The sequence below is a fragment of the Lathyrus oleraceus genome, chromosome 2 (assembly GCF_024323335.1).
Source record: "Lathyrus oleraceus cultivar Zhongwan6 chromosome 2, CAAS_Psat_ZW6_1.0, whole genome shotgun sequence".
In the NCBI taxonomy this organism is placed as follows: Eukaryota; Viridiplantae; Streptophyta; class Magnoliopsida; order Fabales; family Fabaceae; genus Lathyrus; species Lathyrus oleraceus.
Window position 1 is genome coordinate 482243663 of NC_066580.1, and position 22520 is coordinate 482266182.

At 33.6% G+C, this 22520-nt stretch overlaps 1 protein-coding gene across 1 annotated transcript; it reads left to right on the forward strand.

The window, feature by feature from the left end:
• Positions 1–12028: 12028 nt before the first annotated feature.
• On the forward strand, positions 12029–14287 carry LOC127121573 (subtilisin-like protease). The gene has a single exon (XM_051052036.1). The coding sequence runs from the start codon at positions 12029–12031 to the stop codon at positions 14285–14287; it is 2259 nt and encodes a 752-aa protein (XP_050907993.1).
• Positions 14288–22520: the final 8233 nt, after the last annotated feature.

Consider the following 22520-nt stretch of genomic DNA (forward strand, 5'->3'; position numbering starts at 1 on the left):
GTAATAACATTGTTGAACCTAATTGCATTCCTGATCAAGCACAAACACTAAATCGTAGCCATCCAGATAAAACTAGCCCTCGACCTCTTCACTTTCCTTCTTACAGCCACAATGGAAAAATGAATGGGAAAGAAATTCATCTTCCTCAAAACAACACACAAAAACCTTATCATGAGAACTATGAACCATTCCTCTCTTAGCAAGCTGAACTCTTGTTGGAATTCTATCCAACAAAACTCTCCATGCGATTTTTTTTTATTTTAGACGGCACTTTAGATATCCAAACTTGTCTCACTGCTTTTATAATCTCTTCTTCGTCTTCCTCTGCAACCAAATTTAACTTTAAATAACAGCTCTTAACAAAGAACTCACCATCGACATTATTCCTCCAACGGAAAACATCAACAGAATCAGGAGTTAACAAGATTCCTTTTAAAATTTTCGCCAATTCTATGCTTTGCTCCACCGCTTCAGAGCTGTCACAATCAACTGCAAAATTAAAATTCCACTTCCAGCTTCTGTCCACCCAAGCTCCAACACCAGCCTACACAACATCTATGTTCGTACAAACCTGAAACAAAACTGGAAAGGAGTACCTCAACGACGTACTTCCTAACCACATGTATTTCCAAAACAAAATCTTGTTTCCAACACCTACTTTGTTCGAAGTGTTCTCTACGAACCAGTCATGACCCAAAGAAAAATTCCTTCCAAGTAAATGAATATCTTTCAACTAAGTTGAGAAGTTTTTTTTTGCCTCAAGGGACTACCCCGCCTTTATACCCCGCAAATTCTCCCAACTTCCTTTCCCTAAGATGACCGTGTGAGAACCGAAGAATCTTGTGCTCAATCTAGTTATTGTAATGGAATCCTTCAAACTCACCTATACATGCAGCCTTGTTGATTAGGCAGGCTAATCCTTCCACTGCTAACACAAAAAGAAAAGGGGACAAAGGGTCTCATTGCCTCAATCCACGTTTTACCTTGAAGTTGACCAATACTACCATATTCATAAAACCTTTCTTTGAATTTTCTTTTCACCTCAACCTTCACACCTTTCACATCCTCAAACCAACCTCCCCCTCCTTTCGAACAAAGACAATTGTATTACTCATTCTTCTCTCCTTCAAATATGAAGGAAAGAATTTTGTGTTTAGATCCCTCTCCTTTGACCATCTTATCCTAGACTTTTGGCAAATGATATTTTCCTTCCATAAATCACAAGAAATATTCTTCCTTCTAAGAGCCAGCTCCTCCTTCGATGATGGATCAACTTTGTGTAACAGTTTGTCAATCACATTTAACTCTTTAACCACTTAATCAAACTCAAATCCAGTGAACCAAACACTTCAACGTTTCAAACCTTAAGCTCTTGTTGCATTAATTTGAACATAAGCACAATAAGGACGGAGCAAGGGTGGCCAGGCATGGCACGGGCCCATCCCTCTTCATCAAGTGCCATGTAGAACTAATAGGAAATACACACATAAAGACACTACATAAGTGTATACTTAGTTTTATTATTTATATTAATACTCATTACACCCTACATATATCTTTCAAATCATACGCATTTCTAAAATTATTTCTTTTAGTAAAATCTAAATGCACCCTATATATTCGTCTGGATAATACTATCCATATAAATTTCCAACTCAATTAATAATCACGTTTAAGCATTATATTTTGCATCTATACATTTGTTTAGACAATGCTATCTGAATAAACCTTTAACTCAACCAATTAATATTACGATGTTATTTTAGTTTGTACTAATATTTATCATATTTGATAGATGTGAGTTCGAATCAGCGACTTTCCACTTTATTCATTTAAAAAAAAATCATCCATTAAACTACTTGATAAAAAAATAAAGTACTTTTGAAGACCCAATTTGAAAACATGATTTTTAGAAAAATTGTTTATCCTTTAGTTATGATTGGTATTGTAATTGAGATTAATGATTTGAATAGAAACACGATCTTCGATAGAATATTATGACGAAAATTAATCTATGATTTTTGATAAAATATTATAGCAAAATTTAATTCATATAATCGATTCTATTTAACGAGATAAGACTTGATTGTTGTTTGTTTATTTGTTTTATGTAATTAATTTTTTTCTAAATCAAATATATATCGATTCAATAGATTTAAAAGATAATTACTATTGCCTCACATTTAACTTTTTTAATAAAAATTTTCCATTATTTCATTAATCCCTTTATATTTGACTCTTATGCTAGCAACTAAGCAAATATGACACTTCCTCCGATTCATCCCAATGTGATTATGATCATCATTTTGATAATTTTCTCAGTTTCTTATATGTCATTGTTCTTAATTTATTTTTCGAACAGAAAGGAATAGTTTAATGAGATATCCTATGATAGTGATATTTTTATGTGAGAACATAAGAATGAATATGAATTATTAAAACATCACTTAAGTGTCCATTCAACCATTTGCTTATTAATCCAAAGATATCATTCTTACTAATTAGTCTAATTAACATATTAATTCACCATAATATGAAATTAGAAACTATGGTCTTTCATATAGAGCTTGACAATTGGATTAATGAGTGTCACATGATCGAAGTGGTCAGTGTGGGTTCTAAGTTCACTTGAAATTAACTTCAAAGAGAGGAAATATATTATAATTTTAAAAAGCTTGTTCGGTCCCTCTATAATGTTGATTGGAGACTCAATTTTCCAAAGTGTTTGCTAAAGTTTTTCCTTGTATCTAGTTGAACCATTATCCCATCATTATTATGCTGAAGGGGGAAACTTCTAATCCGCCCATTTTCCCTATAGATTTGAGGCACCTTGGCTTGTGCATGAGAAATTTGGGCCTTGAATGCGTGAAAAGTAGATCTATGAAGGAGTTAGTGTCTTTGTTAGATGATATACCTACTCTTATTAAGGAGTGGAACATGTACATATTTGGAAATATCTTCAAGCATAAGAAAAATATCATGACTAGGTTGAATGACAAATAAAATAGTGTGCACTATGGCTATATAGTAGATATCATGAGGTTGTGGAGGGTCTTTGGTTTTAAAATTCGAGAGATAAGTGGATTACTTATGGATATATGAACACTAAGTATTACCATTCAAAGACCATTGTGTGTAGAAGGAAGAATAAAATAATGGCTCTTAGAGATGCAAATAGAGATTAGGAATGTGACATAGAGAATATGAAAGGGATGTCTATGCAACATTTTTTTTCTTCAGATTTTAAAGAAAGACCAAGAGACCAGGGATCCCATAGTTTCCTTTTTCTCCTATCATACTTACTTGGATGATCATCAGAAGCTTGCACATTGTTGTGTCCAAGTTAGAGATCAAGACTGATCTTTTTTATATGATTCCTCATAAAGTCCCAAATGAAGATGGTTCCTCGCTCATTTTTACCAATATTGTTGGAATATTGTGGTGTCGTTCTTACATCAATTCTTTAGTAGGGTTTGGAGTGATCCCTCTTTGATCGGTTCAACAAACAATACTTTTCTAGTGCTCACTTAAAAAACTAACCAATTGGAGTTTCTCATGCAGTTTCGCCCTATTTACCTTTGCAATATGATCTATAAACTTGTTATTAAAATTATAGCAAATAGTGAGAAGCATTTGCTAAATAATATAATTTTCCGCATCAATCTAGCTTTATCCCAAGGAGAAATATTTATCGTAATATTATTATAGTCCAAAAGATGAACCATATGATGAAGAGAATGAAAAACCAAAAGGTGTTTATGTCGATAAAGATTGATATGGAGAAATCCTATTACATATGGAATTGGAAGTTTGTCAACTAATGTCTTTTGGATTTTAAGTTTCCCAAAGAATTAATTAATTTAATTTATCATCGTATTTCCTCTTCAGCCTTCAAAATTTTGTGGAATGGGGCCAGACATGATAACTTAGCTTCCTCTAGCGGTACTCGCTAAGGTAAACCCCTATCTCATTATCTTTTTGTTATTAGTATGTATTATTTATTGGATATTATTGTTGGCTAGGATGATGCAAGATATTGGAAGCCTATACGCGTAGGGCGTGAGTGACCTCGGGTCTCTCACCTTCTATTTGTAGATGACCTCTTCTTTTTGCAGATGCCACTATAGAGCAGGCTTATTGCATGAAACATTGTCTGAACGAATTCTATCAAGCCTCGAGTCAAAATATTAAAACAAATAAGACTTAAATTTATTTCTCAAGAAATAATAATTTCCAATTTCGGCCAGAGATTATGTAGCGCAAGTCTTCAGAGAATCCTAGAGCTTGAGCAAGTATCTTGGGGAAAACGTTATCCATGATAGAAGTTATATGAATATGCTTTAGAATATTACTAAATAGGTGCAATAACGCATAAGTTTTGAAAGAATCAATGCCCGAGCTTGGTAGGAAGAATTGCACTTTCACAATCAGTGCTAAGTTATATACCTTACTTTCCTATGCAGTATGTGATTAGTGTATTTTCATGCATATTCTTTCATTATTATGTTGCAACAATTCTAGAGTGCCTTTTATTATTTCTACTATTTTAGTGTGTTTCTTTAACTTAGTTTATTGTTACATTTATTTTAACTCCGTATGGTATTTTCTAAATAAACAACTATTTACACCCTCTCGCTTCGCAGGTCATAACTTGGGCTACGAGAATCAGATTAACACGTTCTAATAGGAGTTGGAAAGCTAAGAGGATAAGCTAAAAGTTTAATATTGAAGTCAGAAGAATATTAGGAATGCAAAAGACTCGAATAAATCGTTTTAGCTTCAGACTTAAATAAAATAATTAGTTTTGGCAAGTTTTGGGCCGATTTTTATGTTTTCCGACCCGGTTAGAATTAAAACCCTAATTCCTTGTTTCCTTTAAACAAAAGCAGCTACGGTACTATTCATTCACCAATTCATTATTCACAAAATTCCTTGCTTTGTATAATTTTCATAGAGAACTAATCCTGAAGGCAAATTCCGCTGATTACGGGTTCCATTGCTTTGAGGTTATTTTAATTCCAATTCAATTTAGATTTATGTTCAATTCTGCCTATGAATTCATTTTCTTAATTTGATTGATTTTGTTTTCTTAATTCTATTTATATTCATATGATAGAGTTGATTAAATTTGATTGTATGCATGTTCTTGATTGTAATCGCGTGTTAACTTAACTTATTCATTAGCTCCGCCTAATCTTTAAATCGTCATGCTTAATGCAGTAAACATGAACATAATTCACATGATAATGATAGAGCTTGTCTAATTTATCTCATAATCGAATAGAATCGGAGCCACTTAGAGGATTGGATTTACAATAGCCAGTGATAAGTTGGATCCTAAATCAGTAGGATTAGTCGTTTTAGCTTATTCGTAATCAAATCCTTTTTACTGTTATTCTATTTGAAACCTAAACCTTAAAACCTCCATCATTTTTAGTTGGTAAAATTCAATACAAGAGTCTTTGTGATACGACATTCGAGTGTCGCTTCCATAAACTACAATTTTTAGTTACACGTTGTGTTTTTAGAATTTAATGAAAATTTGCTTGTCGTAATTTCATCTAAACTTGAATCTGAACAGGAGCAAAATTTGTTACAGTTATTGCAGGAACATAAGAAAGGAATTGGATGGACAATGAATGACATTCTTGATATTAGACCGTCCATGTCTATGCATAAAATATTATTTGAAGGTGAAGCAAAAGTAGTGAGGCAACCCCAAATGCGACATAACCCCTTGAATTTGGATGTTATAAAAAACGAGATCTATATTGCATCAAAGTACAAAAAGAATACCATTTTCAATTGCTCATTCGACACTTTTCCCTATAGAAGAGTGTTTTTTGATCTTCGAATAAAAAGTGAAGGCACTGATAAAAATTTCAAATTCAATGGACACTGCCTCAAGTTATTCCATGAGAGCCTCACATTGAAAGAGGAAACTATAGAAGATATATCACTAGGAAAGACTATTTATTTAGTCATTTATCCGCATTGACTCCTCGGGTGTGTTCTTTCATCTCTCTCCTCTCTCTTATTTTATGCTTGTTTCTTTCGTTCATAATAATGTGTGTTTTAAGTGTGTGTGTGTGTGTATGTGGTGGGGGGATGTCATTTACTTTTCTTGTTTTCTTTTCTTCATTTAATTTTGCTGTTTTGTTTTCCTAAAAAAATCACACATGCTTTTTCGTTGGTTTTTTGGGTTGTAAGCATAAATAATTTCTCCCTTCTCTTGCTAGAGACTCGTGGTGTGATGTGACTAATTTATTGTGCATTCTTAGTGTGATAAGTAGGACTGAATGCTGAATTGTGCATCATTTATGATAGATAATTTACCTTATAAGATTTTGAGCATAATAATGGATAACATTCAAAAATCCATCTTTTTCTTTCTTGTGTGCTTCACTCATGTCTGTTAGTCTCTAGAACTTTAATTGACTCTTGTTGAAGCTTTTTGTTCACCTGTGCATACTGATATGATAAAGACAACTTATTTTTGTTTTATTTATTTTTTAGTCAGTTAGCCAAAAAGTCAACCCTGAATAATATCATCCCTTGTTTGAAAACTCATTTGAGCCTAATTATCCCATTCTTTCTTTAAAATTTATTACAAGACGAAAAGTGAAAAACAATATTATTACCCTATTCAAAGGGTTGAAAGAGTCTTGTTTGGAGTTGTGTGGGGTTGAATTAATATAGCTTTGATGTTTCAAAGGTTGGCAGAAAGGAAAAAAAAGAAAGAACATGACCACATATTTCACACTCCTTGACCAATCCACAACCACATGTTGAAATGCCTCGCTAAGTGATATTTCTATGTATCAGTAAAACAACATTAGAGAGATAGAAAGAGAAACTTGTGGTAAGAAGAAGAAGAAACTTGGAGCAACATACAAGCTTGGATCTTCATCATCTTTTCATATAATCTTTTCTCAACAACTTCTCTTCCTCTCTTCAAAGGTGGGTTCTAGGTAGAAACTATGTGATTGTAGAAGTTAGGGTTTGTAGAACATAAGATAGAGAATGGTGATTCTTGACACATTGTTATGTTTTCTTCCATTATTCATGTGAAATTTCTATGATTGTTGTTGTTGAATATGATTGAGTGTTGTTGTTGTTAGAATGATGGATTTTGGTGTATTATACAATGAAAATTTTGTGTCTTATGGATGATTGTTGTTAGATGAACTTAGGGATGGTTATGAATGGATAGAAACATGTTTCAGCAGGTATTTTTTTGACAAAACACACAGTGACAATCGATTGCCACTGTCTTACAATCGATTGCTTCTTCACAAAAAGCTGAAAAATACAAATCTGTAGCAGTGCAATCGATTGCAATGTGTTGACAATCAATTATTCTTTTCAAAATTAGAAACAGAGAGTTCTGGAACTTGGTGCAATCGATTGTGGGTTTTGTGCAATCAATTGCAGCCTTTAGTTTTTGCAAAAATCATGTTTCTATGGTTCCTAAGCTATCCTAAGGTTCATATAACTTTCCATATGATATGTGGGTATGTAATTATCATTTATTCAACTATATTTCATATATATAGCATGATGAGTATGTTATGTTTTAATTGTTGTATGAATGTGATATTATGATTGAAAAATCATAATGATTGGTGAGGAAAACCCTAGATGCAAACTAATTGAATGAATTAGAAAGATAATTGATGAATAACTTAGATGGAAAATCTTGTACACAATGATACCTCAGTGTGTATCATGGGCAAGTAGTTATTTATCCATTAATGATAGGCATTATATGGAACATGTGTTGATGATGGGAATATTGGCGAATGTGATCACCTTATGATTGTCGAATACAATCATGTTGTATTTTATTTAATCATGTAGTCGGAAAAAAACCCTTAATTGTGTCGTCCCAAGTTGCGATGCTTATGTAGAGTAAGAATTAGGATGTATACATCGATACTTGAATGACTTGGGTTTGATTCCCAAAGGCGGTGGATCTCATGATGGGTTAGAATCCCATATGGGTAAAAGGCTTGAAATGTATTTTGGTGTCCCATAAGAAGCGACGATTCTTAAGGTGGATGTTATCCTTTATAATCCGAAATCCATGCGTATGTCAAAGTATATGATAAGATTCGTGACCCGTGTCGATAACCCTAGATGTAGGGCTTTCCGGGGAAAGATACTTATGATACAAGGATCTGTGACCCGCATCGATAACCCTAGATGTAGGGCTTTCCGGGGAAAGATACCTTGATATGGTTTTCAATTAGTGATTGTTTAAGTTTATGAACTCAAGAGACATGTTTCCATTCATTGCAAGTTGTATGTACTTAAGTCTTTTTCCCTTTGTGCCTTAAGTTAGGTTTTGATTAGAACCTTGTAAAACCGAGTGGACCCTTAAAATAGGGAACCCGCTGAGATTATTATCTCACCCCATGTTGTTGATTATTTTTCAGGTAGTTCTGAGCAGGTGAAGGGTAAGGACAATATAGCTTGATGTCCTTGCTTGTTTTCTATTTTGGATGTTTTTTCCGCTGTGTAAATCTATCTTTTGAGATTATTATATAATGATCTAGTTCCTTGTTTTATTTTGGGCATCCTTGTATATATTGTGCCATAGTTGTAGTTTCTTTTTGGACATGTAATATGTACAATGTTGCCACTAGGGACTTATGTATTTCAGTACCAACAGTACAATTGTGTATAATATGTAAATTCTAGACATGTATTATATATGGGTTTTACACGTTCTTTCACTATCATGTTGCAACAACTCTAGAATGTCTTTTGTTATTTCTACTATTTTAGTGTGTTTCCTTAGCTTAGTTTATTTTTGCATTTATTTTAATTTCGTATGGTATTTTCTGAATAAATACCTATTTACACCCTTTCGCTTTGCATGTCATAACTTGGGCTACGAGAATTGGATTAACGCATTCTAATAGGGGTTGGAAAGCTGAGAGGGTAAACTAAAAGTTTATTATTGAAGTCAGAAACAGATTTCGAGTGAAGAAAGCCCGAATAAATCGTTTTAGTTTCAAACTTAAATAAAATAATTAGTTTTAGGCCAGTTTTTATGTTTTCCGACCCGGTTTGAATTAGAACCATAATTCCTTGTTTCCTTTAAACAAATGTAGCTGCAGTACTGTTCATTCACCAATTCCCTATTCATAAAATTCCTTGTTTTGTACAATTTTCATGGAGAACTAATCTCGAAGAAAAATTCTACTGATTACGAGCTCGACCTCTTTGAGGTTACTTTAAGTTCAATTCAATCTCGATTTCTGTTCAATTATGCCCATGAATTTCGTTTGCTTAATTCAATTGCTTTTGTTTTCTTAATTCGATCGTTACACATATGATATAATTGATTAAATTCGATTGTATGCATGTTCCTAATTGTAATCACATGTTAACTTAGCTTATTCGTTAGCTCCGTCTAATCTTTAAACTGTCATGCTTAATGCGGTAAACATGAACACAATTCACATGATATTGATTGCGCTTATCTAATTGATCTCATAATCGAATAGAATCGAAACCGCTTAGGGGATTGGATTTACAATAGCCAGTGATAAGTCGGAACCCAAATCAGTAGGATTAGCCGTTTTAGCTTATTCGTAATTAAACCCTTTTTTATTATTATTCTATTTGAAACCTAAACCTTAAAACCCCTATCATTTTCAGTTGGTAAAATTTAATACAAGAATCCTTGTGATACGACATTCAAGTGTCGCTTCCATAAATTATAATTTTAATTACTTGCTTTTTACTCGTGCGCGACATCAATATTTTGTCATGATTTGTAAAAGTTACAAAGAGGGTTTATTTTGAGAGACATAAAAACGATCCACGAGACTCATCTAATCAGTTGGAAGGTTTGTTGTATGCCTAAGGATCATGGTGACTTATGCATCAAACAAACTCAATTAATAATGATGCTTTTCTCTTTAAAATTCTTTTGAATTTTTTGATTAATCCTATTGATTAATGGTGTCAGATTTTCATCAATAAGTTTTGCATGAAGCAAAACCTTTTGGAAGATATGATTAGCAAGCCCAATGATTCCTCTTTGTGGAAATCATTAACAAATGTGTGGGACAAGTTTCAGAAAAATATTTTGTGGAAGCTTATAAATGGAAGAAGGGGTAATTTTTGGCTTGATTGTTGGTGTCCAATAGAGAAACCTCTTTTCTTATAGTTGGTCCAAGCTGATACAACTGTGAATACTAATCCCACGGAAAAATACATGGATAACATAAAAGGGAAGTGGGATTTAAAGTTGCTTTAGAACTAGTTCATCACCGGGATAGTCAATTGTACTATGTATATCCTTTATCCCTTCCCTGATGATGGTGTTGTTATGCTAGGGTGTGAGATTATAGAGATAAAGAGTTTTATGTGGGTATTGCCTTTAATTATCTTTCTTCTTATCTGGATGTTTTTATTGATTGGAATAACGTTTGGAAGTAGAAAGACCCCATCAGATCCAAATTTCACATGGTTTATGCTCCATGAAAGACTTTTGACTAACTCTCGGTCCACCAATGGAATCCAACTAAATATGGGGATTTCAACTAGTGTACGAATAATAAAGATAACTTAATTCACGTGGTTCAGAATTGCTTCTCTGCAACACATATATGGATTAAACTAGTTTCTTATAATAAAATCATTCAATTTTTCTCTTTATCTTGTAGGGATTGGATCTCTTACAATCTTAAAAAATACAATACATTCGCACAAAGACTATTGGAGGTCAATATTTATGATCTCGTGTTGGTATTTATGGAAGTGGAAAAACAAAGCACTTTTTGAAGAAGGCTTTTAACAACCTGACAACCTGACAGATACAATCATGCATCTCGTGAAGGAGATCGAGACTGATAAGCGTGTGTAGAACAACGTTAGGTTCTTAGAGCTAGAGATCAAACATGTTCAATGTTATTGTCTACAGGACAATTGCATTAAGCTCAATTGTGGTGGTGCCTACAAGAAGTTTACTTCCACCGCAGGATGCAAAGACTTGTTCAGGAACTCATCAAAAAATTGAGTGAGAGGATATGCACGAGAAATTAGTTTGTGTGACGTTACATGGGATTGAGTTAGCTTGACATGATAGAATTACAAATCTGGTGGTTAAGAGTGATTCTAAAATTTTGATAGATATGGTTAACCAAGAGAATGAACACCATCATCATTTTCCAATAGTTTGTCGAATCAAAAGGATGAGTCGTAATAGATACATAAAGTTCAACCATGCTGGAGAAAAGAAAATTATTGTGTAAATTGGATAGAATTATAGCCTTGTTTTAAAGAACAATGAACTCCTCATTTTTTCTTATCATTTAAATATTACTTTTACTTATGATAATTCTAAAGTCTCACTCCCTAAATATGTTAGAATGTCTCGTTAGTCTTTTTCTCTTTATTTCTTTAATCCTTAATGCTTTGTCTTATAAAAAAGAAGAAGAAATACAATCAAATTCTTGGTGACCAGACAATAAAACACTAGCTAACAAGTGAACAACATTATTAGTTTCTCTCCAAATAAATCCTATGTTTTATAAACTCAACAAACATCTTTTACCATAAATATTTTAAAAAAAACATCTCAAATTGTTTTCTAAAATCCTCATTGCACCAAGGAGAAATTTCCCGTAGTTATAATACTCGCAATATAAAACTTGTCTTTTTGTCGATAACTTTTCCAAGCCAAAAACAACATATGGCAATGTTGGAGAAATATGTCTAGAAAAATAGCTGTTCCAAATCCAATATACCAAGTCCATACAAATTAACACCAAATAAATAGCGAGCATTACTATGAGAGTTCCTTAATCCAAATGACCACAACAATCTTTTGCCACTCAGGACTAGCCGTCCTAAGCCAGCACAATGCATGTCCTTGTTTCCTATGTTGTAAGTAAAATAAAACAATGGCTCCAACTTACCATTTTGTTTTCTATGCATTATATTTATCTATATATACACATGCATGACACTAGGAAAATCACAAGCAACTTTTTATATCAAATTCTAAATCATGGGAAAAACAAACTACACCATGCAACTTACATTGTTTGTTAGTCTCATTTTCATTCTATGCAGCCTCAACCAAATTACGTCAATATTTGCCGTAGAGGACAATCATGACTTAATGACATACATTGTTCATGTCAAAAAATCAGAAAATGTTGCTTCGTTTCAATCAGAAGATTTGCATACTTGGTACCATTCATTCCTTCCACAAACTTTTGCTCACAAAGAAAGAATGGTTTTCACTTACAGCAACGTAGCCTCTGGATTCGCGGTCAAGTTGACACCCGAAGAAGCCAAAGATCTTCAAGAGAAAGGAGAAATTGTGTCGGCAAGACCTGAAAGGACACTTTCACTACACACAACTCATACTCCAACTTTCTTGGGATTGAAACAAGGACAAGGCTTATGGAGCGATGATAATCTTGGAAAAGGCGTCATAATTGGAGTTATAGACACAGGAATATACCCTTTTCACCCATCATTCAACGACGAAGGAATGCCACCACCACCTGCAAAATGGAAAGGTCACTGTGAATTCACCGGTGGAACAGTTTGCAACAATAAGCTCATTGGTGCAAGAAACTTAGTCAAAGGCGCAATTCAAGAGCCTCCATTTGAGAATTTCTTCCACGGAACACACACGGCTGCAGAAGCTGCAGGAAGGTTCGTAGAAGATGCAAGTGTTTTTGGTAATGCTAAAGGTGTAGCAGCGGGTATGGCACCTAATGCTCACGTAGCAATGTACAAAGTTTGTAATGACAAAATTGGATGCCCTGAAAGTGCTATCTTAGCTGCAATGGATATAGCTATTGAAGATGGTGTAGATGTTCTTTCACTTTCCCTTGGTTTAGGTTCTCTTTCATTCTTTGAAGACCCAATTGCAATTGGTGCTTTTGCTGCTACACAAAAAGGAGTTTTCGTTAGTTGCTCCGCAGCAAACGCTGGCCCTGGCTACAGCACCCTCTCAAACGAAGCTCCTTGGATCCTCACAGTAGGTGCAAGTACAATTGACAGAAAAATAGCAGCATCCGCAAAGCTAGGAAATGGTGAAGAATTTGAAGGTGAAACATTGTACCAACCTAAGGACTTTTCTCAACAACTATTGCCACTTTTCTATGCAGGTTCATATGGATATGGAAACTCAAGTCAGAATCAGTCATTGTGTTTACCAGGTTCCTTAAAGAACATTGATCTAAGAGGAAAAGTAGTGTTGTGTGATATAGGAGGCGGTGTTTCAAGTATTGTGAAAGGACAAGAAGTTCTAAATTCTGGTGGTGTTGCCATGATCCTTGCAAACTCCGAAGCCATTGGATTCAGCACTTTCGCTATTCCTCATGTTTTACCTGCTGTTGAAGTGAGTTATGTAGCTGGTTTGATAATCAAAGATTACATAAACAAAACCTACAATCCAACCGCAACAGTATCATTCAAAGGAACAATAATTGGTGATTCAAATGCTCCTTCCGTTGTTTCATTTTCTTCTAGAGGACCAAATCAAGAGAGTCCAGGAATCTTAAAACCAGACATCATTGGACCCGGTGTCAACATCCTTGCTGCATGGGCTCTTTCTCTAGACAACAAACTCCCACCTTATAGCATTGTTTCTGGTACTTCAATGTCTTGTCCTCATCTCAGCGGTATTGCCGCATTGATCAAAAGCTCTCATCCTGATTGGTCGCCGGCCGCTATAAAATCAGCAATCATGACAACGGCTAATACACACAACCTCGGCGGTTCACCTATAACCGATCAAAGACTTTTACCTGCGGACGTTTTTGCTACTGGTGCAGGACATGTTAATCCTGTTAAAGCAAATGATCCCGGACTAGTTTATGATATTCAACCAGAAGACTATGTTCCTTATTTGTGTGGTTTGGGTTATTCTGATAGAGAGATTGAAATTATTGTGCAGTGGAAAGTGAAGTGTTCTGGTGTGAAAAGTATAGCAGAAGCAGAACTAAATTATCCTTCTTTCTCTATTCTTTTAGGTTCTGATTCACAGTTTTACACCAGAACTTTGACTAATGTTGGGTTTGCGAATTCAACATATAGAGCAGAACTTGAAGTGCCTTTGGCTTTGGGTATGAGTGTGAATCCAAGTGAAATAACATTCAGTGAGATCAATGAGAAGGTTAGTTTCTCTGTGGATTTTATACCTGAGATTAAGGAAAATAGAAGGAATCATAGTTTTGCTCAGGGTTCTCTTACATGGATTTCTGACAGACATGCCGTTAGGATTCCAATATCTGTGATTTTCAAGTGATGATAGGATGATACTCAAGAAATAAAAAGAAGAGAATGGAATATATTGGTAGTGGAAATTCAAGAAATGTATTAGTAATACTAATTCAGTTTGACACTTATATTTCTTATTGAAAATGCAACTGCATTCTTGTTATATGTAATAAGATATCTTTATTTATGTAAGCTAATAAATGTTACTGATATTTGCTAATTTTTTTATAATTTTCTTGTTGTTGGTGTTAGACTAAGGATTGATTTGATTTTAATGTTTTGATATTAGCCATGATTTTAGATAGTTATTTTTGTATTGGTGTGAGACTAAATTGTTGTGTTTTTGATTATTTAATTATAAGTCTTTTACAAAGTTGTATCTATTTTAAAATAGAAAAGATAATAGTTAATTTAAGTATATATCATCAATGTTATATAAAATGTAACGTCCTAAAATAAGTGTATATTTAATATTTTATATAAACTAAAAAAATATGATAAATAAAATAGAAAAAATAATATTTTTATCGAATTATTTTTAATGTAAAGTATTAAATTATAATAATTAATTAGAGGATATAATTAAAAAATATTTTAGATAAATAATTTTAGAAATGTGATATTTATTTTAGGATGAAGAGAAGTATTTATTTAGTAGTTATTGATTTGTGTATTATTTTAGAAGTGATACAATTGAACATAAAAAATTGATCTTTTTTTTTAAAGAAAATTAAAAAATAATTCAATTGCTATGTTTTTTAAAAAGTATTCGTCACACCCCTTAATATTTTGGGCAAGATTCACCACGGCATATACACCACGAGAGCAGTATCTTAGTGGGAAAAAATCCACTAATAATAAGTAGTCAATAGTACACGTAGGTTTTATCTTAACTATCCTTAGTTTAGGTCTATTTTTCTAATACTACATGTGAATTTCAACTCAGACTTCTTTTGAATATGAGATCCTCTCACTTCCACTCAAACACGCTCTTAGGTGTTTGTAAGTCTTCATCAATAACAATGTGATAAACTTAACAAAATAAAACCACATCTTTGTTTAGCAATGAATGGTAGATATAAACATAAGACAAAGTTGAACACCACCAACACACACTTTGTTTCTTAATCAACAAAACATCCACTACAAGTCATTCTGATGAACATGTGTTTCCTCTCTTTATATAAATCCAATTCGGTTGGCAGACCCCATAGATTTTCACAAACAAATCTATATTAAATTCATCCTTGAACAAAATAAATCTTTCCAAAATAAATCATGTAGATACTCATAGAAAATAACATACAATCCATATATGAATCGTTCCCAAAAGATAGGGCAGAATCCGGAATCAAATGAAATCTTTCCAAAACTAGCGCACTAGTAGATAACAAAGTCAAGATGTCTAAACAATACATGTGACATTTTTCTTAATATTTTTCCGACAAAAATAAGACAATCCATATGTAATAGCAAACTCCCACTTTGACCATTTTTATGCAAAATAAGAATTTGAGCACTTCTATCACAACAATCAACATATAAGGCTAATAGCAAGCAATCCAAGCATTTAATTAACAAACAAAAATTTACACACGAAAGTGCCTTCTCCCCATATTTGCCTCAAATGGGCCAAGGGAAAAACAATAACCAACAATTAGAACAAAATGATGGTACATTCCAAATGAGTAATTATTCAATCAACCAAACAGATGACAACAAACTAGAGAAGTCAATCAAAGAAATCAGAGTGACAAAGTAGTAGAGTAATGTCAAAAGCATCTTCATAAATAACAACATCATCTTCTTTATTTCTAGGGTTGGACATATCCTCAGAGTCGAGCTTGGAAACTTCATGAGACTCATCAAAAAAAAGTTGCAACATTGTCATCACTAGGAAGAATATGCTGAGAATTGCAAGCTCCAGCAGAGTGAGGAGCCAACTGAAGTTTCCCTCAAGTGCATTATTAGTTATTTAGTTGTTTTGATGCTTTGAGTATTATATTTTATTATATTTTTTGAGTTCCTCATTAAATCTCTAAACACACAAAAACAAATATAGATTTTCGATGCATATAATGAAGTGTTGACAAAATTCAACATTGAATGAATCGATTCAAGGTAATGCATGACCCAATTAAAACTGTCAGTCTATTGGAATCAATTCAAACATCAATTGGAATCGATTCAAAATTATGTTTCTTAAGTTCATGATTTAATTTTGTTTATTAGAATTGATCCAATTAACAATTTGATAATTCATGTTTTGCCTATATTTGTAGGAATCGATTCACATATGGAAGAATCTGATTCCAAGCTTTTGTTTGGAATCGATTCCAATGCCTTTTGATCTTAATCATTTAAATCAAACTTCCAACATTTGAATTGATTCATTATAAATTTTGATCTGATTCATTTAAGGATATTTTGCTCAAATTTTGTGAATCATCTCATACGCACATAAATACTATTTTTCATTTCATAAATTCATAACTAATTGAGAAAACTCTTATCAAGAGAAAAAGAAAAAATATTTTTTTGTGAGAAGAAGCTTTGAAACTACAACTTATTTTCTCTCTCAAATCTCCATCTTCATCATTTTAATATAGACTTATCATGTTGTTTGTATGTATGTTAAGGGATTGTGAGAATCCACTAGTGTTGTAATTGTGCATTTTGGAGTGTGTGTAGATTTCATAACAAGTGTTTGATCTTGAGAAAAATCAAGAGGTTAATTTCATTAAAAAATGAGAAAAGATATTTTCTCCATCGGTGTGGAGTTTTTCGTCGTGCATCTTTCAATTTGTTAAAGAAGAAAAGGTTGAAGAAAATAGCTTAAGGTTTGAAGCTTGGGATCGAGTGAAGATCAGTGAGCATTTAAAGTTGAAATTTATGAAAGGTTGAATATGGTGATCAAGGAAAGATCACAAGTGGCACTACTGCGGAAAACACATTTCACAATGGTTGGTAAAGGGATACCATCACAGTTGACCAACCGTTGTGAGGTAGGGTATGGTTGTAAGTATGTTATTTTCCATCACGGATGTGTGATCATTGTGATAAACTAGATAACACTCTATCTATCACAATAGTTATAGTAAATAACTATTCTGCAATATATAATTGGCGCTCTACCTAACACAACGGTTATTGAAAATAACTATGGTGAAATACTTTATTTTTATTTTATTTTATTTTATTTTATTTTATTTTATTTTTCTATATATTACAAACCTATATTTTTTTTACCTGTATTTTCTGTCGGGTTTGGGCTCCCTTCCTATATGGAGAAAGGTCCAAATATGATTAGCCAATTTGTCTCACTTATTTAAATGGAGAGGGTTAATTTATTATTGAGCGAGATAGAGAGAAAATAAGGATTCAAAAGAGAGAAAAGATAAGAGAAACTCATTCCAATTTTTCTGCAACCAGTCTCACTAAATCAACGATCCCCGATTTGTTAACCATCAGATCGAGCTCAAATTTGGAGGGCAGGTTCATAACACATATATCTACTTTTAATCGTTTAGAATTTAAAAACAACGTCCGAGGTGAGAGTTATCTGCTTCGCACTATAGCTGCAGATTTGAGAAATTTTTTCAGTTTTTTGATTCTTATTTGTAAGCTAGTTTGCTTTGTGATTTGCGGTTGTTAGCACTAGTTTGTGAAATTCTTTAACACTCTCTTGTACCCTTAAATGATTATAGTGGGGTTATTTCTTTGGTCTGGACGACTTGTGGTTTTTACTCTCATATTGAGGGGGTTTCCACGTTAAAAATATCAGTGTTCTTTTGTGTTTTTATTTGTTTGATTTGTCGTCTTATATTTGCTGTTGATCCTCAAGGTTCTTAAAAGTCTGGGGAATTTTATATCCACTGCGTATTGGTATGTTATTGTGTCTTAATTTTCCATCAGAGTGGCATCAGAGCTCTTGGTTAAGGTCTATTTTACTTGTTTGAATTATGGAATCAAATACAAAGATGAAGATGGTATTGTTGAATGGTTCTAATTACCATTTATGGAAGGGAAAAATGAATGACTTAGTATTTGTGAAAAACATGTATTTACCGGTTTTTAGTTCCTTAAAGTCGGATTCTGTGTTTGATGAAGAATTAGAGTTTGAACATCAACAGGTATGTGGTTTTATTAGAAAATATGTAGAAGATAATGTTTATAATCATATTTCTAATGAGACAAATGCACAAACCTTGTGGGAGAAGATAAAGTCCTTGTATGCCTCTAAATCAGGGAATAATAAATTGTTCTTACTGAATAATTTCATAAGTTTGAAGTATAAGGAGGGGACTTCTATTTCAGATCACTTGAGTGAATTTAAAGGACTCCTTGATCAAATTCCATGAATGACTATCAAATTTGATGATCAACTTTTGGGAATATTTTTATTTCTATCTTTACTAGAATCTTGGGAGACATTTTGGGTTTCTATCACAAGTTCTGCTCTAAGAGGTGTTGTTTCTTTGGAAACGACTAAGGATGGTATTCTTAATGAGGAGATGAGAAGGAAGGAACATGGTTTTTCATCTCAACCCAAGGTACTTGTCACTGAAAATAGGGGAGAAGTCATAAAAAGGAACCAAATGGTGGTAGAGAGAATAGCAGAAGCAAGTCCAAGTCGCGCTACAAGAATCTGGAGTGTCATTATTGTCATAAGCAGGATACATATAGAAGTATTGATATCAGTGGAAAAGAGATAACAAAGGTAAGAAGGGTAAGTATAAAAAAATACCATGAAAATCATGATTATGATCGTGTTACTACTGCTACTAGTGATGATCTTGTTAATCTCCATGATCATGAGTCTGTTAATCTTGTATCAGACGAGAGCATGTGGATAGTTGACAATGGTGCTATATTACAGGTTACACCAAGGAAGGATTTCTTCACATCTTATACTTTTGGGGATTTTGGAGTGTTGAAGATGGGTAATGATGGTATATCTAAGGTAATTCGTGTTGGTGATGTTTGCTTGAAAACCAACATGGGAATGCAATTGTTGCTTAGAGGTGTCAAGCATGCTCCAAATATCCATTTTGATTTGATCTTTGTGCATATGCTAGATGATTGTGGTTATGATGACTTTGGTTCTGGAAAGTGGAAACTCAACAAAGGTAACTTGGTTATGGCTAGAGGGGAGAAGCTTTCTAAATTGTATTGGACAAAAGCTTTGGTTGCTAGGGACAATGTGAATGCTATCAACATGGAAGCATATTTGTCGCACCAAAGACTTAGTCATATTAGTGAAAAAAGGATGGATGTTTTGGCAAAAAAGTATGTTATTCCTGGATTAAATAATGTAGATTTGGAGAAGTGTTCTTATTGCATGGCTGGTAAACATACTAGAGTATCTTTCAAGAGACATCCTTCCTTAAGGAAGTCAAAGTTGCTTCAATTGGTGCATTATGATATTTGTGGTCCATTAAAGGTAAAATCCTTTAGTAATGTACTTTATTTTGTTACCTTTATTTATGATTGCTATAGGAAAATATGGGTTTATGCCTTGAAGACAAAAGACCAAGTGTTGGAAAAGTTCAAAGAATTCCATGCTTTGGTTGAGAGGCAGACATGCGAGAAGCTGAAATATGTTCGTTCATACAATAGTGTAGAGTATTGTGGACCATTTGATTCCTATTGCAAGAAGCATGGTATTGCATATGAAAATACTCCTCCTAAAACTCCTCAATTGAATGGTTTAGTAGAGAGGATAAATCTGACACTAATTGAGAGAGTAAGGTGTATGCTCTCTAAAGCTAAGTTTCCTAATCATTATTGGGGCGAGGAACTTTACACGACAGTGCATGTTATTATTCTCACTCCTACTGTTGCTTTGAACAGTAAAGTTCTACACAAAATTTGGTTTGGAAAGAATGTCAAGTATGATCATTTGAGAGTCTTTAGTTGTAAGGCTTTTGTGCATATTCTAAAGGATGAAAGATCCGAGTTGGATACAAAGTCAAAACAATGTATCTTCATCGGCTATGGGCAAGATGAGTTTGGTTACAAGTTGTATGATCTTGTAGGGAAGAAGCTTATTCGAAGTCGCGATGTGGTTTTTATGGAAGACTAAACTATTAAAGACATTGATAATGTAGAGAAGGATACACCCAAGAAAGATATCAACTTGTCTAATGTTGATCCAGTTCGGTTACCTAGTCATAATCTGGATGTTATTGGTGGTGATGATCACAATGGTGAGCCATATGATTATCTTGATGATCAACAACTTGGAGATGAGGTAAATATTCCAACTAATGATGGTGAAGTGGAAAGCTATATATCACAAGATGAGAATCTTGGTGAAGCTCCAGAATCATCTCAAGTTCAACTTAGGAGGTCTAACCGGTTGAGACAACCTTCTACAAGGTATAATTCTGATCAGTATGTGACCTTGACTGATAAGGGTGAACCCGAGTGTTTTCAAGAGGTCTTGGAAAATGATGAAAATCAAAAGTGGATGGATGCAATGCATGATGAGATGAAATCGTTGCATGATAATCACACTTATGATTTAGTGAAGCTGCCTAAAGGAAAAAGGGATTTGGAAAACATATGGATTTATAGAGTTAAACATGAGAGAAACTCTAAGTCTCCAAGATATAAAGCCAAATTAGTAGTGAAAGGTTTCCTTCAAATAAATGGTGTTGACTTTAATGATGTTTTCTCACCTGTTGTAAAGATGTCATCAATTAGAACCATGTTGAGTTTGGCTGCTACTTTTGATTTAGAGATTGAGCAAATGGATGTGAAAATGGATTTCTTCATGGTGATTTGGAGGAAGAGATCCACATGAAACAACCCGATGGTTTTTAAGTTAAAGGTAAATAAGAACATATGTGTAGATTGAGAAAGAGTTTATATGGGTTGAATCAAGCTCCAAGGAAGTGGTACAAGGAGTTTGAGTATGTTATGTGTGATCGAGAATACCAGATTATTGTGTATTTGTTAGCAAATTTTCTAATGATGACTTTATTATCCTGTTGTTATATGTTGATGATATGATTATTATAGGGAAAAGTATTTCTAACATTAACATGTTAAAGAAGCAATTGGAGGAGTCATTTGCCATGAAAGATATGGGAGCAGCTAAATAGATTCTTGGTATTAGAATTATGCGTGACAAAAAAGAGAAGAAACTTTGAATGTCACAAGAACACTATATTGAAAGAGTGCTGCAAAAATTCAAAATAGAAAGTTCCAAGGCGGTAAGAACTCCTCTTGCTACTCATTTTAATGATGTATGCAATGATGTGTACAAGACCAGATATAGCACATGTTGTTGGTACAGTCAGTAGATTTTTGTCAAATCATAGAGAGTATTGGAATGTTGTAAAATGGATTTTAAGGTATCTTCGTGGTACTACTTCTTCGAGGCTTTATTTTGGAGGAGATAAGCCTACTCTAGTGGGGTACTCTAACTCTGATATGGCTGGAGACATTGATTCAAGAAAGTCCACTTTGGGCTACATGATTAAATTTGTAGGGGGAGTTGTGGCTTGGCAACCCAGATTGCAAAAGTGTGTAGCACTGTCTACTATAGAGGCTGAGTTCATTGCGATTACCGAAACATGCAAAGAGTTACTATGGTTGAAGAATTTTTTGCAGGAGCTTGGTTTTGTTGAAGACAAATATGTGTTATTTGTTGATAGTCAAAGTGTTATTCATCTTGGTAAGAATCTGACTTTTCATAATAAGTCCAAACACATTGATATGAGATATCATTGGATACATGATATTTTAGATGTTAAGTTGTTGGAGTTAGCTAAAGTTTATATAAATGACAATGATTCCGATATGATGACTAAAGTATTACCAAGAGGGAAATTTGAAGTTTGTTGTGATATCGCCGGTTTGACGATTTCCTCCACATAGTTGTTAGGGGGAGGGCTCCCTTCTTATGTGGAGAAAGGTCCAAATGTAATTAGCTCATTTATCTCATTTACTTAGGTGGAGATGATAAATTTAGGATTGAGCGAGATAGAGAGAAAACAAGGATTCAAAAGAGAGAAAAAAGGAGAGAAATCCATTCTCGTTTTTCTGCAACTAGACTCACTAAATCAACGATCCTCGATTCGTTAACCGTCGAATCGAGCTCAAATTTGAAGGGAAAATTCGTAACACATATATCTAACTTTTGAACATTCATAATTTCAAAACAAAGTTTGAGGTGAGAGTTATCTGCTTCGGCCTGAAGCTTCAGATTCGGGAAAGTTTTCAACTTTTTGATTCTTATTTGTAAGCTAGTT